The sequence below is a fragment of the Prionailurus viverrinus genome, chromosome D2 (assembly GCF_022837055.1).
Source record: "Prionailurus viverrinus isolate Anna chromosome D2, UM_Priviv_1.0, whole genome shotgun sequence".
NCBI lineage: Eukaryota > Metazoa > Chordata > Mammalia > Carnivora > Felidae > Prionailurus > Prionailurus viverrinus.
In genome coordinates this window covers 16,304,370-16,323,274 of record NC_062571.1, presented here as the reverse complement: position 1 = coordinate 16,323,274, position 18,905 = coordinate 16,304,370, and the positions used below count along the sequence as shown (strand labels likewise).

The 18,905-nt window shown below is 44.8% G+C and overlaps 1 protein-coding gene across 3 annotated transcripts in view; it reads left to right on the top strand.

The window, feature by feature from the left end:
• Window positions 1–18,603, top strand: part of DISC1 (DISC1 scaffold protein) — a 355,839-nt gene extending 337,236 nt beyond the window's left edge. For all 3 annotated transcript variants that reach the window (XM_047825519.1, XM_047825520.1, XM_047825518.1), the window contains 2 exons: window positions 9,107–9,224; window positions 18,455–18,603. In XM_047825519.1, the coding sequence (XP_047681475.1) occupies window positions 9,107–9,224; window positions 18,455–18,594 (258 nt within the window). In that variant the 3' untranslated portion in view covers window positions 18,595–18,603. The remainder of the gene's footprint in view (window positions 1–9,106; window positions 9,225–18,454) is intronic.
• The last annotated feature ends 302 nt before the right edge of the window (window positions 18,604–18,905 follow it).

Genomic DNA, 18,905 nt, shown 5'->3' with positions numbered 1-18,905 from the left:
GGTATGTACCCATTAAAAAAAGTAACATGCTAGAGTCCTAACTGGGTTGAGGTGGTATAGGAGATCGAGGGATCCAGAAGCCTTCCTAGAAGAAGTGGGGAAGAAATGGAACCTTTAGGGTTAATATATATTATATATATGAATATTATATTATATATCATATATATCATATCATATCATATCATATCATATCATATATAGGGGCATCTAGGTGGCTTAGTTTGTTAAGTGTCTGGCTTCAGCTCAGGTCATGATCTCGTGGTTCATGAGTTTGAGCCCGCGTTGGGCTCTGTGCTGACAGCTGGGAGCCTAGAGCCTGCTTCAGATTCTGTGTCTCCTTCTCTCTTTGCCCTTCCCCTGCTTGCACTCTGTCTCTCTCTCTCTCAAAACTAAATAAAATATTAACATATATATATATATATATATTTTTTTTTTTTTTAGAGAGAATGAGTGGGGGAGAGGCAGAGAGAGGGAGACAGAGGATCTGAAGTAGGCTGCACACTAACAGCACAGAGCCCGCTTCAGGGCTCGATTTCACAAGCTGCAAGATCATGACATGAGCCAAAGTCGGACACTCAACTGACTGAACCACTCAGGTGCCCCTACAGGGTTTTTTTTTTTAATGTTTTGATTTATTTTTGACACAGAGAGAGACAGAGCATGAGCAGGGGAGGAGCAAAGAGAATCTGAAGCAGGCCCCAGGCTCTGAGCCATCAGCACAGAGCCCAATGCGGGGCTCAAACTCATAGACTGTGAGATCATGACCTGAGCTGAAGTTGGATGCTTAAACGACTGAGCCACCCAGGCGCCCCTTTTTTTTTCTTAATGTCTTTATTTTTATTTAAGAGAGAGAGAGCGTGAGAACAAGGGTAGAGGTCCAGAGAGAGAGAGAGAAAGAGAGAAGGAGAGAGAGAGAGAGAGAGAGAGAGAGAGAGAGAGAATCCCAAGCAGGCTCCACTCTCAATGCAGAGCGTGACATGAGGCTTAATCCCACAACCCTGGGATCGTGACCTGAGCTGAAATCCAGAGTCAGACGCTTAACTGACTGAGCCACCCAGGCACCCTGAATCTGCAGGGGGTTGAAGAGAGAGATGGTATTAGCCAGGCAGAGAAGGGGAAATGCTGAACAGTGTGGCCATTTACCTGGTGATGTTTCTTTCATTCTGACCCATAGGGAAAAATCCTCCTAGGGCTAAGTGAGGGGATAGAGGTACAGAAAGGAAACAAAAAAGCCATACTTTGGATTGCTGAAAAGATGGCCTGATGGGCCAAATTACTGGAGAGTTTTCAAAGCCAGTTTGAAATGCCAAACAACCTGTAATTCATCCATTCCGAATCGCAAATCCTACAAAATTCCATTTCAGCTAGGAACACCAGTGACTTTGTAGTGGGTGATGTGTTTATTTATCAAGGATCGGTCATGTGGGGTTTTTGGTTTTGGGCTTTTTTTTTTTTTTGCCACATTTAATTTAATAATGCAAATGGAAACGAATGTTACAAACCAGCCTCATGTTTTATGGGTATGTGGACAAAAGGTTCCTGGCTCACCCCTGCAACCAGCTTGTCCTGTGGCCATTATCACCACCTCCAGCTGATACGTATCTGAATCCTGGAGGACGCACCCCCTTAATGACACAGAGCCCTCCAGGAATCAGAGCAGACTTCGCAGAGTTCTGAGGGTGGAAGAGAGGAGAGGTCACATCTTCAGGCACCGTTTACTTCTCTGATTTCTATCCATCATCGTTTTGTGCCCTCCCCGCCCCCCCAATTCCCACCCTGGGCCAGCCCAACAAGAATCCCTTTCTGTGTTTCCCCTCTGCACGGCTAAGTCAGACTCTGAGGGAAGAACCTGCTAGATCTGGGAGATCCGTGTCTTAGACCCCAACCTGCGCCTTTCTCAGTGTATGACCTTCGGGCTCTTTGAGATGCTTTCCGTGTGTACAAAAGGAAGAATTGAACTAGATGATTTCTAAGTCCCCCCCTGCTAGCTGCAATTCTCTCTGCTCCTAGGTATCAAGATCCTCCGGGAAGGGCTCATGACATCCTTAGTGGCCCTGACTGAGGTGGCCCTTTATAAATGCTTGCATTTGATGTCCTGGAAAACAAGGTGGGTGTTCAGATGAGGGGTTTCATTGTCACGCAGTTCTGTCCCAAGCTGTCGACTCCCGAACAGTATGGCTGACTTACAGTTCCCGTTAACAGAAACGCCAGAGATTTCTGTTAAAGATTTCATGTTTGAAAGACAAACAAGCAAACAAACCCCCTTTAATAGCTCCTGTTTCCTTTGCTTGTTTTAACTCTCCATCGAGGTGTAGACAAATAAAGCGGGTAAAATCAGAAACTGGGGTATGGTTGACGGCAAAGCCCCCTTCTCTCCTGCCACGTCATCTCTGCGGTATAAAGCCTTAAAACCCACTGGCTTAAAAGAACACACTCAGGAAAGGCGTTCTCAAAGCAAGAGAGAAAGCATGCTTGATGCTTCCCGTAGAGGCTGCCGTCTTGCGTGACTGTAGAATGCGCCGCACTCACGTTCTGAGGAGGACATAGCCATTCCATGCAGTGAGTGTGCCCCCTGGGGTGAATGTGAGACACCAAGGCAGAAATCCACTGGCCTGTTCCTTCTACCTCTTGTGCTGGAAGCCCCTTCCTGTGCTGAGACGTCTGCTACAGGAAGAGTCAATTCTCCCAAAGGCAGAAGGGAGTGAGGCCCTGTTGGTGTTATCGCAAGCAGATATGTTGCTGAGGATGTGTGCCTGCGCTGGTTCGTAGCCCTGCCTGCACATCTGACCGGGAGCCAGGGATCTGGGGACCAGGCACCGGTGGTAGTGGTGGCTCATCAAGATCTCCTTCTTGAACATCTCAGCTCATTGCTGCAGTTCTGAGCATGGCTGGGACCTCCCCACCTGGGCCCGGCGTGGGCATTAGCACGTGGTTGAGTTTCAAGAGCTAGTCAGTGTTGGGTGTGGCTCTTTAGCTGGGACCGGTGAGAGTGTACTTCCGGCTGGCGTTCTTCAACAGTCCCCCCCCCCCCCCACCCACGCGGGATCCTGTGCGGTAAAACCTGCGTAGCCTGCTGTGCTGGCTACGACAGCTGCATAACAGATCACCCCAACTTAGTGATTTAGAACAACCATTTGCTGTACGCATGGGTCTGTGGGTCAGCAATTTGGATGGGGCCTCGTGGGGAGGGCCGTCTCTGCCCCACACTGTTTGAGCGTTAGCTGGATGACTGGATCGTGGAACTTGGAATCATTTGAAGACTTACTCCCACCCACGTCATGTCTGGCTGATGGGGCGAATTAGTGGAGAGTTTTCAAAGCCACTTTGAAATGCCAAACAACCTGTAATTCATCCATTCCGAATCGCAAATCCTACAAAATTCCATTACAGCTAGGAACACCAGTGACTTTGTAGCGGGTGCTGTGTTTATTATCAAGTCATATGGTCATGCGAGGTTTTCATTTTTTGGCTTTTTTTTTTGCCACATTTAATTTTTTTTTAATTTTTTTTTCTTAACGTTTTATTTTACTTTTGAGACAGAGAGAGACAGAGCATGAACGGGGGAGGGGCAGAGAGAGAGGGAGACACAGAATCGGAGGCAGGCTCCAGGCTCCGAGCTGTTAGCACAGAGCCTGACGCAGGGCTCGAACTCACGGACCGTGAGGTCATGACCTGAGCTGAAGTTGGACGCGTAATCAACTGAGCCACCCAGGCGCCCCTTGCCACATTTAATTTAATAATAAAAATGGAAGCAAACGTTACAAATTTCAAGCCAAGAGGAGCCTAGTGCATGAAGAGCACTGGGAGTCTCACCCAAACACCCACACATGGCTTGACCACGGACCCTGGGCTTACTCACTGCATGGAGACCGCGTTCCAGGGCACGTGATCTGAGAAAACATCATCTATTATGAGCTGGCTTTGGATGTCAGGAAAGTCACCTTTGCCATGTTCTGTCCATTGAAAGATTCTCAGCTGCCCAGCCAGGCTCCAGGTGGAGTTGGGGAGGGAATAGTAAACTCTTGACAATAGAGAGGCAAGGTTCTGGAAAGCTGTATTGCTGTGGCCACACAGGCACTCTGCTCTACCTGGGCATAGCATGGAAAATACAAGGAAGTTCTGACCAGTCCCTCGAGTTTAAGGTTAACAGGCAGGATCTCTGCAGCTGTGCTCAGCTTGTATTAATGGCTCTGGTCCCACTTTAGCCTCTACAGACAACTAGGATTCCTCTGGAGAGAGCAGAATTTTTCACCAGCTTAGTAGAAATATGTAAATCTGCCCTTCGTCGGCTGTCACTGCTCAGGTGGGGTCTTAACCTAGATTCCCAAGGTTCCAAGTGAGAGCGTGAGAGTAGAGCCATAAACTCCTCAAATAACATGCATCTGAGGCCACACGTAGGACCAGGAATTCAGGAGCAGAGTCGGCCGGGCCACCGAGTAGTGGTTTGTGCAGGAACCTTGTAGAGATTCTGTAATTTAGGGAAACAGCCAGTGTCAGGTTGCCAGTCAGATCTTCTGTTAGTGGTCATAGAACCTTGAGCTCTTTGAATCTGATTATTTTTGCCTCTTTGTGTCCTTTTTTTTAATATGTAGAGATATTTATTTATTTATTTACACATTTATTTGTTCATTCATTCATTCATTCATTCATTGCCTGAGCAGGGGAGGGACAGAGAGAGGGAGAGAGAGAATCCCAAGCAGCTCCAGGCTGACAGCGGGGCTCAGTCTCACGAACTGTGAGATCAAGACCTGAGCCAAAATCAAGAGTCATATGCTTAACTGACTGAGCCACCCAGGCACCCCTCTTTGTGTCTTTTTAACCTGTAAAATTGTTCTATAAAATATTCACATGTATTCCTTCCATACTTTTCCATTATGGTTTGAACTAGCGTTCTTGGTAACATTTTTCTTTCTTCTATTTTAGAGATACAGAAAATACAACAAAGTACAGAGAAGAAAATAAAAACCTTCTATAACACCACCCCTTGAAATAATAATTGTTAACATTTTCATGCTTTATCTATTATGTATTGCCTCATCATTAAATATTTTGTGAATAGCTAAATATGAATCGAAGCAATTACCTTTGCATTACTGAAATACATTTTTCTTTAACATATATGATAACATTTCCATACTTATTTAAAAGGCTTAATAATGGGGCGCCTGGGTGGCGCAGTCGGTTAAGCGTCCGACTTCAGCCAGGTCATGATCTCGCGGTTCGTGGGTTCGAGCCCCGCGTCAGGCTCTCGGCTGATGGCTCAGAGCCTGGAGCCTGTTTCCGATTCTGTGTCTCCCCTCTCTCTCTGCCCCTCCCCTGTTCATGCTCTGTCTCCCTCTGTCCCAAAAATAAATAAAAGTTGAAAAAAAATTAAAAAAAAAAATAAAAGGCTTAATAAAAAAATATTTAAATCTAAATAAAAGTTTTTTCCATTGTGATCGATTCTAGGAAACAGAATTATTGGATTAGAGACAATGAACAATTCAAAGTGTTTGTTATATGTCTGAAATTGGTTTCCCAAATGCACACAATCACTATCAGTCTGTACATAATTTTAAAAGGCAAACAGGTGGGAGTTGCCTGTTTGTGGGGGGGTGTGGGGTGTCAAGCCAGGTTTTAAAAAAAATTTTTTTTCAACGTTTTTTATTTATTTTTGGGGCAGAGAGAGACAGAGCATGAATGGGGGAGGGACAGAGAGAGAGGGAGACACAGAATCGGAAACAGTCTCCAGGCTCCGAGCCATCAGCCCAGAGCCTGACGCGGGGCTCGAACTCACGGACCGCGAGATCGTGACCTGGCTGAAGTCGGACGCTTAACCGACTGCGCCACCCAGGCGCCCCTCAAGCCAGGTTTTAAAGGAACTTAATTCAGCTTTGATTTATATTTACTTCAGCCTGAAGATGAGGATTTTTTAAAATTTTGTTAAATCTTTATTTATTTTTGAGAGAGAGATGGAGTGTGAGCAGGGGAGAAGCAGAGAGAGAGGGAGACACAGAATCTGAAGCAGGCCCCAGGCTCTGAGCTGTCAACACAGAGCCCGATGTGGGGCTCAAACTCATGAACCGCAAGACCGTGACCTGAGCCAAAGTCGGACGCTCAACCGACCAGGTGGCCCTGAGCCTGAAGATGAGGATTAAGTCATTTGGCCGCATCTTATGTACTTTAAGATGTACCTCGGGTCCATGTTCTGAGCCTATACTTTTCCCTCTCTTCAAGTGTATTTTCAGTCATATATATTTTCCCCCAAAACACTATGCTTTTCTGGGGCACCTGGATGGCGCAGTTGGTTAAGCATCCGACTTCAGCTCAGGCCATGATCTCAGGGTTGGTGAGCTCGAGCCCCGTGTCTGCTCTGTGCTGACAGCATGGAGCCTGCTTCACATTCCGTGTCTCCCTCTCCTTGCCCCTCCCCTGTTCACACTCTGTGTGTGTGTGTCTCTCTCTCTGTCTCAAAAATAAAGATTAAAAACAAAAGTGCTCTGCTTTTCTCCGCATAGGACTTGTGGTTTCACCTCTGTCCATCGTTTTCCTCCAGATGCTCTTTTTCATCATGTCTCTTTTATTTCATGCATGACTGTGGCGTCGCTCAGTGCCCACGGCCTCTGCTTCCATGCAATTTGTCTGCCTTGTAATTCTGCATCTTTGAATGATAATGTTATTACTTTTAGGATCAGTAAAATATGGACGTATATGTGATTGTTACATATTTGCTGTCTTCCCATCATCCCAGCTGTGGTCAATTATGGGCAGACCTTCGTGCACGCTTCACGTGCCTTTTTGTCTAATTGTGTCCATTTGTCCTTGAAAATTGTATGAGGTTGTCACTAGATTTTTTTTCCCTTCTGTATATACATTTACTTGCAGTATAAAGGACTTCTCCAATATTTGCAATAGTTATTTGTCGTTCCCCTTAGCCCTGTTCTATTCTAAGATAGTTGACCAATTGGGATATAAACTCAAAAGCAATGTGGAGTTAATATAACGAATATTAAATTACATATCTGGACTTAATGATTATTCATGGCCTCCAATTATAATATTACATAACTCAGGATCTCTAAGGCCTTTTTAACAGTAAATATCACCACACCTGGGCATTTTGTTGTTGTTGTTGGGTATTAATTGTAGCTTTGGTCGTAACCCTGCAGTTTAATCTAAATATATATCTTAATTCTTTTCCTTGTGCAAAATTCTTTTTAGCATACTTTTTAAGACTTTCACTCTGGGTTGGGAAAATATTACTTTTACATTTGGTTAGATTTTAATTCTGAGTCTACTTTTTGCTGCTTATTTATCTATTTATGGATTGTTATTAGTTTGTTTTTTTTTTACTGAAATATAATTGACATAGAACAGGGTATAAGTGTAGGGTATGCAACATGTTGCCTTGGGATGTTTATGTATCACAATATGATTATCACCCTAGCTTTACCTAACGCTTCTATCACGTCACATAATTATCATTTCTTGGTCGTAGTGAGAATGTTTAACATCTAGTCTGTTAGCATTGTTGAAGTTTATAGTATAGTATTGTTGACTGTAATCACTGTACCGTGCATTAGATCTTTAGGACTTATTCATCTTCTAGAGACACGTTTGCCCCTTTGAACAACATCTCCCACCCCCACCCTCCAGGCCCTGCTAACCACTATTCTATGCTCTGTTTCTACTAAGTTGCCTTTTTGGATTCCACAAAGAAGTGATATCATGCGATATTTGTCTTTTTCTGTCTGGCCTCTCTCACTAAGCATAATGCTGCTTTTTTCCCTTTTCCTTTATTCTAAGATTCCCTATTTCCTCTCTTTTTTTTTTTTTTTTTTGACCTTGTTCATTCTTTTTTTTTAAAACTCTGTGGGCTTCTCTATGCCAGGTCATGTGCTTGAGGGTCTGGGATGAGTGGATAGCCCATGCCTGTGAGAACCTAACGCGGATCAGAATGGCAGGCGGAACGGTGTGCCAGAAAGCAACGGGGCCATCCAGTCGGCCAAAATGCGGCTGTGTGTAAGGGTATGAGGCGACACAACTGGGGTGGGCCTAGTGGCAGGTTGTGAGAGGGGAGAGTGTGGCCTCTGCTCTGTGGTGGTTTTGTGGTGGCAAGTGGGATAAAGAGGGCACTTGGGGGTTCATGTGTGGGACAGAAGTTTGAAGGGGGAGCACTGGGATGGAAGGAGCTCCAAGACTTGGATGTTCATTCACGGAACCAATGGATACCTTGTGCCCGCCATGCGTCAGAAGCTCTGTACCCCACAGTGAGCAAGACACCATCCACCTTGCTCTTATGGGGCTTGTGCTCAGGTGAAAGAGAGAGCAAATTAGCACCCGTGGTCGTGGCAGCAGCAGCCGCATATACAGCAAACACCTAAAGTCGCCCTAATTGGGCACCTGGGTGGCTCAGTCGGTTAAAGCATCCGGCTCTTGGTTTCAGCTCAGGTCATGATCTCACAGTTCATGAGTTCGAGCCCCCCATCGGGCTCTGCTCTGACAGTGCACACAGCCTGCTCGGGACTCCCTGTCTTCCTCTCTCTCTGCCCCTCCCCTGCTGGCTCTCTATCTCTCCCTCTCTCAAAATAAATAAATAAACGTTTAAACAAATAAAAAATAAAATAGAGTCTCCTTAACTGTCTAACTTTCAGGGATTGTGACTGGTGTGTAAACAAATACCCAGTGCTCTGTTAGATCCCTATGCTCTTAAAGGAGTAGCTTCACAGGTCAACCTGGTTGTTCCTGTGACTCACCCCAGCCTCCCTTGGATTAGAATTCCTATTTTAATGTGAGTTTGCCTACGGATGCTGCTGGAAAACTCATGCTTCCCCTTTGATAATTCGACATGAGGAGTTGACATACTGGAAATAACCTTTGAAATGACCACAGAAGGGAGGTCACCCGTGGAGCTCGTCATTTGGTAACAAACTGAAATGAGCCCATGTCGTCTCAAGAATGACCTCCAGGGAAGACAGAGGTTCTGGCATGGTTCTCCTGGGTTGCAAATCCGGGAGAGCTCTGTTGGGAGGTCTTTCCTCTGGGTACCACCGGGTATTACAGATGGGTTCATTGTTCCGAAAAAGTCTATAGCTTACGAGTGATCTTGCTCTTTTTCTCTGGCCAGGAATCTTGGGTCCTTTCTGCCAAACTTGGAGAAAAATGTGAAGCCATCGACAAGAAGCTCTTGTACTTGGAAGATCAGCTGCACGCGGCAATTCACAGTCATGATGAAGATCTCATTCATATCCTTTTCATCTTGCAGATTAAGCACCTGCTAGGTTCTTTTGTAAAAGCAAGTCTTAAAAAAAGACTCAGTGTTTCCATGCCCTAGCACATGGAAACAGATACTGCTGTTATTTATAGCACGGCACACCTTAGATCTCGGAGATAATCCTGTGTGCGACGTTCGCTCTCTAGCTTTTGGTAATTCAGCATTTTCGATGATTAAGCCTGACCGTTAAAAATTAACCATGAAGTTCAGACCTACACACAAGGCCAAAACAAAATGCAGTTTTCAGCAGGTGGGAAGCTGGGTTTGTGGGGCTCAGATGGTGGTGACGTGGACTGGCTCAGTTTTCTAGGGGCTTCTCTGTACCAAGAAACCCAACTCCATCTTTGGTTTTCTTTACCGTACAATCCTGCTCTGTAATGAGCAGTAGAGTGTCATAACTGACAGGACTTTGGATCATTCCCTTTCAATTTCTTCTTGCACGAGACTCCACATACTTGGTGTCCCATCCGCGGATGCCTTCACCAACACCAGTTGCCACTGAGCAAGGCGGCAGGAGAACATTCTGAAGCATCGTTATGTGTCCGTATGGAGCCCTACATCCCGGGCTGATGGGTGGACGCCGTCAGTTCTGGTTAGTTATTTTGAGGGCAAATGGAAGGGTGAGTGGATGGATGAAGGGGTATGAAGCCCCATCCTGTCAGTTTTCAATGATTCAATCAGAAGTGGGCGTGTCTCTAGACAAAAACCCTTCTCCGTTCACTCATACTTTCTATTCAGTAGTGCGACTCTAATTACGTGTGTTTGCGGGAAATGTAGCTATAATGTGGGAAATGTATTCTTCTCATTGCTGATTTACTTTTCAGAATTCCAGCTCTTTTTATACTTTATCTTGAGTGACTCTCTGTGTGTGTGTGTGTGTGTGTGTGTGTGTGTGTGTGTAAGTGGCTTTGAATGGTCAAGGACTAATCGTAATCACAAATATTCAGATCCACAGTTTAATGATGGAGTCAATGCTGTTTCCTTCTTCATTATAACCTTAAATCTTAGACCTAGGTTATTAAACTTAGCAGAAAATTTCTTCAACTTAATCAGTGGTTACTTTCACGTTGCTCAAGGTAGATTTTTAAAAGCAGACATTCTGTTCTTCATAACCTCCTGCCTCTTACAAAACTGGTGTTTAAGCCATTGTTAGAAAGTTGGCCAAAGAAACGGCAGAAGAATTTTTTGCATTTTTGCTTATTCCATGTTTATGGGTCACCTAAATGTGAGTACTTTAAGGGGACATGGGCTCCAGCAAATGGACAAATGAGTCTCTGTGCCTGGGAGCAAAGCACTGCAGAGAGCCAATGTGTATAGAGGGGTGCCTGGCCCCAGCCCGGCAGGTGGGCGCTTCCCCAGTGGGGCTTACAGTGATGTCAGGTCGCAATTCTGAGGGCAGCAGGCAGGGTCTGTGTTGATCTAGAGACTTAAATTTTCTAAAATTAATAGTCGAGTTTGTTTGTAGGGAATTAGGTTTTCTCCTTAATAGGGTCAAGTGGCAGGGACGGAGGCTGAGAGGGTAAAGAGCTGTGTATAAATAAGTCGTCCTCCAGCCAATCCAAGATTCAGAGGCAGTAAGACCGTGGACAATTGATAAAGCCTTGTTATGAGTCAGCTTTCTCGTCTGCAACAGTGTGACAGGTGCCCAGCAGGTTCATGAGGCTAGATTCAGGAAAAATCTTGAACTTGTTTGGACATGACAAGTGCTAGGTTTTCGGTAGAAAATGACATTCTACAAGTCCATTTGCCTCAACATTTTCAGTGTTTGTGTCAAAAGCCTCAGCCACATCCCATTTATATGTAAGACCTTTCAAGGTAGGCGTACTCCATTATTTCGTCATGATGCTTGCATGACTCCACTGGTCACCACACAGTGGCCTGTATGAAAAGTTATTTAAGTTTAAAAAAACAGCCGTAGACGCCTAGGGTTCATTAATTCCTACTTGAAAGTTGAGAAAACCAAGGCTTAGCAATTCCGTGACTCATCCGGGGTCATTTCTAATGAGTGGCAAGCTCCATGGTCCTCGGTCCATTTGCGAGGTAGCTCAACCTCTAAGGAAGTGGTCAGGCCTGTTCTGTGGACACAGAGATAGTCTAAAGTTTTTAAGGTATAATAAAAGTATTTCATTGACGTTAGGGTTTTTGAGAATTTTGCCGATCCTTGCGGAGATAAGCGGAGACGTAGTGGGGGGCATGTTAACCCAGGGCTGGGAAACACTGTTTTAGTTACTGAAGACACTCCCCTCCCCACCCCTCAAAGCAAATCTGTACTACCGTATGGATTTCAATCCAAACTTTCCTCTGAAGCCCAAACTTTGTTCTGTGTCACTGATTGACAGCAAATACACAGAAGGTATCTTTGAACTCATACAACACAGCCCTTAGATTGGAGTGGGGTATGGCACCTTAAAATAGAAAGACGTATTTACAAGGCTCTGCATAGGCTCCCTGCACAAACCAAAGCCCTTGTTTCAAATTAGACCTTATCTACAGGTTCAAAGAGGCTGCTGAATCCGCCAGCCAAACTCTGACTGGTTGGTGTTTCCTTTCTTGATCAAAGATACAAAGCTGAGTACAGTTGAAAGAAACAGCTTGCCATCAACAACACGGAAGAATTACACAGTGAGTGTAATGTTTTTGTTTGATTCCATTAAGCACTCTGCCAGAGCCTAGCGCGCAGATGATATGGCGCGAACGTGATTAACGTGAGTCCACAGTGAATGTCCACGTCCAGAACATTCCAGCCCTGGATGCTACGAATGCTCTTTTGGCGTGTGGAGGGCACTGGGCTTCCACATAAGCCCATGCATGTGAGAAAGCATTGTTAGTAAGGTGTCAACAGAGGGCTGGACCACTCGTCGACAGTGGGGATGCGTTTCCAGACAGATCCCCTGGGCATCCTGACTGGATATAGGGGCTTTGGGCAGCCTACTGGGAGTGTCCTGCTTTTATGAAGAAGACATTGGATTGACAGCTCCGAGAAGGGAAAGAAAATAGACCCCGTGTCTTCATCATCCTGACGGACTCACTAAATTACACGTAGCATGACCAGACGGTGACACAGACCTGTACCGGCAAGTGTCTGAAAAGAGTCTCCACCATTAATTGGAAGAGCCGGCATCACGGAGGTGACTCATGCCTGGTGCCTGAGGAGAGGACAGGAGGCGTGACTCCCCTGCCAGTCAAGTCGGGATTTCCAAGAGCATTAGTCTGAGTCTCTAGTGCAATTTCACAGTCCTTTGGGGTCCTAATTAGCAGTTCTGTTTTGAAAACCATTTTGAACGGTTCCTCCATGCTCAGAATGCTTTAACTGAAAATTATCCAAGTGAGGTGGATTTTTTTAAGCAGATTTCTTCTTGTTTTTTTTTTTTTTTTCTCCTTCAACTTCTACAACACACTTCCAGAAGGGAAAGAAAGAGTGCATCTCAGATTGGGACACTTTTGGCATATTTCAAAGCCCCCAGGGCAGTTCTGCCCACCTCTGAATCACAGATGAGATGGGACAGGCGGCTTCTCTTTTGGTTCTATTTGCATCCATCCATGTCCGGGAGACCATCATGGAATTCTGTTCTCTCTGCTTATTTGGAATGCATGGTGCCCAATCGATTCGTTTTGGTGGTGCCTGATGGCATGCAAATGCTCTAATACAGCCAGGCGCGTGCACAAACATCACATCCCCCTACGATCCCTTGTCTGGCTCAACTTTCCAATGGGTAGCTTAAACAAAAGTAACAGGAGTCTGGGGAGATTTGCTGTGCCTTCTTGGAAATGTTTTCCACTGAAGAGCTAAAAGGCTGGAAGAGACACCATGAGGATCACAGAACTAACTCTACTTGGGAATCTTACGGATAAGAAAACAGACCTTAAGAGGTTGTCCCTGAAAGCATCGTGTGCGCTGGGCAGATGCGGATATGGTGGCCAGGATTTTTTTTTCTTCCAGGGGCTTCCACCAAAGGGAGCCGGGTGGGGAGAGGAAGCCTAGGAGGCGGTGTGGGCACCGGGCTGTCCTCCTGCTGGCTTGGCGCACTGCGAACTGGGCACTTGGTGGGCACCATGAAGAGTTTCTCCTGTAAGAGCATCAACCCCACTGAGGCAGGACACGTGTATGGGTGAGGCTTTCCTCTTGGCTCTTCAGCAACGGTGTTCCTTGCCTTCCTTTTTCCTGAAGGTAAATCCTCTCACTGTCAGCCACAGTGGCTGGGAAGGCATCACTGCTGATCCCGGACAAACACTTTAGCAAATGAGAGGCTGTTGCAAAGGAATACTGTTGTCTCTTTTTGAATTGAACCAGACCAGATGAACTGACCTACTTTTGACCAAGCTACTAAAAGATTGCTTGGAAACCCAATTGACAGTCAAACCCTCAACGGTTATTAAACGTAAACAAAAAGCCTCTTTGAAAGAATTTGAGGGTCTTTGCAAATGGCTGCCCCAACTGGCAATATCGTCTTACCACTGTATTCCTGGATGACATCTGTGAAAGTTGACTTACTGGCTTACTTCTTTGCTCACTGCAAACATATTTTGCCCTATTTTATTAGCAAGGGTATAAGAACTTAGACCCTTGCTTAATATGTGTATAGTCTATCCCAAAGTGGTAAAGAATGGTTTTGGGTTCCCAAGGTGTTTTTAAAGATGTTGGCATATTAATCCTTGTGCCATTATTGTAATTAATGTGCTACTTTTCTTAGATGCCACAGATATCTAGTGACATATCTGTTACAGGGGAAATTTCTATTTAGCTATATAGAGGTCTCAATGGCCCAGGTGTCACAAGAATCATTCAGCTCTTCGAGACTTTCTCTTAGATGTAGTGAGCACCTCTATCATATATACCTAAAATTCCTGTCATTTTGACAGGAGGTGTACTTTATTTGCTCAGCACTTGGATAAAAAAGAAGGCCAAATATGTCGGTGGGCTTCCACTTTGAGTTTATTGGACTGGCAATCAGACACTCTGAGTCTAGATTCAATCACTTAGTAGCCTCAAGATCTTGGTTAGCTGTATCAAATGGAATACAATGAGAAAGTATGAAAATATTTTTTAAAATCTGCTTTTCAATATAACCTCCAAGTACATGTGTGCAGGCTGGGTCTCACCCCAAACCTCAGACTCATGTCCACTTCCTATTCGACCTCTCCCCTTGACTGACAAGTAGGATTTTCCAAAAATTCCTCCCCACCCTCAAAAAAGTCCAACACGTACTCAGTCTCCTCCTTGATAAATTATAAGTTCATTGCTTAGATTAAAAAAAAAAAATCCGGGAGTCATTCTCAATGCCTTTTCCTTCTTTCGCCTTCCACATCTGGTCCATCACCGTATGCCGTTGGCTCTACCTTCCGAACATATGTAGGATCTGGTCACCTCTCACCTCCATGGCCACTACCCAGGTTCAGTATGTGACCTTTTCTTGTCTTTTATTGCAACCACCTCCTCTCATCTCCATGCTTCTGCCATTGCCCCCTTTAGCCTATTAGGGATGAAAGCGGCCAAAGTGATCAGCCACTGCCCTGCTCCAACCCTCCATGGCCCCCATCTCACAGTCTACACACCTGCCCATACGGGTTTACGTTCTGCTCCACGCACTGGCACTACACTCATCTGCTTCTTATATCCAGAACCTTTCTTAGTACACAGCAGGAGCTCAGGAGATGTTTGAATATTCGAATGAGTTAAGGAAAGAACAAGGATCTTTTTCTGTTTTATTTCCCCAACTGCTTAATGGCGGAACCTTTCAAGTGATTTCTTTTATAAACACATTGATTTAAATATAGAAGGATGTGTGTCCATTTGAAGATTACAGAAGTATGGGGGAGAAAGGCTACATATTCCTCCCAGGACCAATACCTAGAAGCTTACCACTGTGTCCTTCTAAGGCACCTTTCTAGGTAGAAATCACTTCTGTCTAGAGTTTTTTGGTTTTTTGGTTGTTTTTTTTTTTTTGTAAAATTAGGATAATTCCATATAAATTGTTCTGTAACTTGCTCCCCCCCCTCCACATTTTATCCTGGATTCGCTTCCATTTTAGCGCATTGAAAATGTTTTGGAACTTATATTTAATAAGGCATCACACAGCCAGGTTGGTTAGAAGGAGGTATTTTATAAATAAGAACATGATTTATTTTTAGTTTTTTTTTTTTAGTTCCAGTATAGTTAACATACAGTGCTATATTAGTACAACATAGTGATTCAACACTTCCATACCTCACCCGGTGCTCATCACAACAGGTGCACTCCTTCATCCCCATCACCTATTTCCCCCCTCCCCCCACCCACCTCCCCTCTGGTGACCATCAGTTTGTTCTCTATAGTTAAGAGTCTGTTTGGGGGGTTTGTTTTGTTTCTTAAATTCCACATATGAATGACATCATATGATATTTGTCTTTCGCTGACTGACTTATTTCACTTAGCATAATACTCTAGATCCATCCATGTTGTTGCAAATGTCAGAATTCCATTCTTTGTTATGGCTGAGTCATATTCCATTATACCATTATACACACACACACACACACACACACACACCACTTTTTCTTTATCCATTCATCTATCGGTAGACACTTGGGCTGCTTCCATAATTTGGCTCTTGTACATAATGCTGCAATGGACATAGGGATGCATACATATTTTCAATTTAGTGTTTTTGTATTCTTTAGTAAATACCTAATAGTGGAATTACTGGATCACATGGTAATTCTGTTTTTAATTTTTTTGAGGAACCTCCATACCGTTTTCCACAGTGGCTGCACCAGTTTGCATTCCCACCAACAGTGCATGAAGGTTCCTTTTTTCGCCACGTCCTCGCCAACACTTGTTGTGATAAAAACATGATTTTAATCATTCTGATGATCATTACTCCATAGGCTCACTAAACGAGGCATCCAGGATCTCGACATCCAGTCCTGCTTTGACAGAGCCTGAGGTATTTGCTGTATCTGCTACATTAGTGCATAAACCTTAAGTCTAATAGTGCCTCACAAAAGGCACGATCCGCTCACAAGAAAAAAGAATATTTCTTTTAACTCTAGCCTTGTGAGGAAGGTATGAGACTATGTGTTTTATTTTTATTTTATTTTTTGAAGATCGAATAGTGAATTTATTTCATTCACGAAGATCATGAACTATTTAATAAGCTGCTTCTTAAATAGTTCATGAATCGAGCAGCATCCCTTCTAGAAGGTAGAGGAGAGATTCCTGAGCATATGCAGTTTCTGAGTGAGACAGTGAAAACATCAAGTGATTTGCCAGCTTTCTGTTGCTGGTGATCATTTGCTCCAACCTCTATCCTCTGGCTTCTCTGTGTCAATGCGGCTTGTCGTGTGAAGGGCCGACGTGCTAGTTTAATTCTGTAACTTAGCCTTCTTCCTTTGTGGCTTCTCCCTCGGTCTCTTTTAAGAGACCTTTCAGTGTGTTCTGCGAGGGCTTAGAAATTGTACAAGTTCTTTAAGAAGCATCTCATTTTGGGTCGGTTCTCTCAAAAACCTGTGTCATCTTTTAGCCTATTATCAATAGGGGCGTGTAGTCCCAGGCTGAGTATCAAAGGTAATTACATCTCAGGAATCTGTCAGGATTCATACACTGCTTAAGCTCTGTGCTTACTCTTTATAAATGTGACATAATTTTGTGATTAAATTGCAGCTTGGTAGTTAGTCTGGGACCACTTATGCTTCTACTCGTACAAAGTCATATATGTTTTCACTAAAGATTAGCAGAGCTGTCCAGAGAAATGGAGGAAAATGAAGCCTTTTCAAAAAGAAAAAAAAATACATATAAATATTGGATTATTTCTTTCCTTGCACCCGCTTATCCCCACCCTCATTCCCCTCAAGCTCAAGTGCAAGGAGTGAACCATCATAGTCAATGAATGTAAATTACACGAAAGATGAAGTCTGGAGGGGAGCTTCAGGGAGAAAAGCTGCCAGAAGCTTCTCAGGGTGGTTCAGCATTTTTGCTTAGGAGAAGTTCATTTGCATAACTCCCAGGATCCTCTGGAGTTCTTTATTTAAAAAAGAAAGAGAAAGCTTTCTACAGTCATAACCCGGGGGGCTCTTTTTCTCTTGACATTGCACTGACATTGTACTTAAATAAAACAACATTGTAGCCTTGACAGGCTGTGAATGGTTAAGATCTCTACAATCTACTTTTCCCAAAGCTTTCTGTTTTCTTCATGTCTGGTCTGGTAATGTTTAAGTCGTCTGACCTCATGTGATGACTTAACAGTATTGAAGTGATGTTTAACTGACATATTTCCATATCCCCCTTCATTCCTCTTGGATGAAGTTAAATTAATTTGCTTATGAATTGAAAAGGATGTCGTCTGTCTCTCATCCCGTTCATCTTTGAGTTGTTCTGACTCCAGGTACAAGAGGAAACAGGGACCTGACCATGGAGAGAAAAACCACCATTTGTTAAATGTAGTCCCAGGAAAGGGCTCATTTCTTAAGAGAATGACAGCCTTGTTTATTATTTGCTAAGTTCTCTGTGATGGTTTTCTCTATGGGAGAAGCAACTTTACAGGTCGGGAAACTAACAACCCAACAGTTGATGGAAAACCCAACCAGCCCACCCAGAAAAGGCAAGCTCCCCGCACTCTGTCAAATCTTGAGTGGGCTGAACGGCTATTTCACAAGTAGCTAGGGGTTATAAATGACACGCGACGGCACAGTGGAATCGACAGGGGCTTAGAAATCACTGTTTCACGATAAAACTGAGGTTCCAAGTGATTTGCACAAGGTGACTTACGGCCCACATAAGTCCAGACCCACGGTGGCCCCCAAATCCTAGATTTCTTGAGGAAGCTCTCGTTTCCAGCCTTCTGCCCTTTTCGGCTGTCTGAGCACCGGGAACAGTTGCCCCGCCCCAGCCTGGGCCTTAGCAGGAGTCAGTCAGGCTGACCCAACATCATGGAGCATCCCAGTTGGCCATCTGTTTCGGTCTAAGAGCTGAGTCTCCCTTTTCCGTTTTGAAACCTTCCTTGAGAGAGTTAATAACCTCAGGCCTCATAGAGATTGCAATCACTCTTGCACGAAGTGTAAAATTTGTATTAATATTTAATTCCTACAATTTGGGAGAACTCGACACCGCAATTAGATGGCAGTGCCCATCTGCTTCCGGCAGGCACACGTGCTGTTATGAGATCCCTGGGAGGCTGCGGAGGGCCGCCCGTCACCTTCGCGTGTGTTCCTTAACAACGTTCGCACAGTCTCTCAAGAGGGAGCTCCAGATGGTGAAGGAAACTCTGCAGGCCATGATCCTGCAGCTCCAGCCAGCAAAGGAGGCGGGAGAAAGAGAGGCCTTAGCTTCCTGTGTGACAGCTGGTGTCCGGGAAGCGCAGGCCTGAAGCAGGACAGCATGGGGGGGGAGGGGGGGGTGGAGGGGGAGTGGCCACGCCATCAATATAGATGCGTGGGAGGCCTCGCTCACCTCCCCTGCATGACCCATGTGCCTGAATCCACTGTGGAGATAGGGCCTGGAGGGCTCCGTGCAGGGAGGTGGTCCCTGTTGGCTCTCCTGGGGCCGAGATCCTGGAGACCGCATATGGGAATACAGGAGGGGACCGATCTGAATTTCCTTCCGAATGTCAGCCAGAGGCACCTGCCCCGTGTCCCTACCGCGAGTCTTCTGCGCAAGACTTGAACGTCTTCTCGTCTC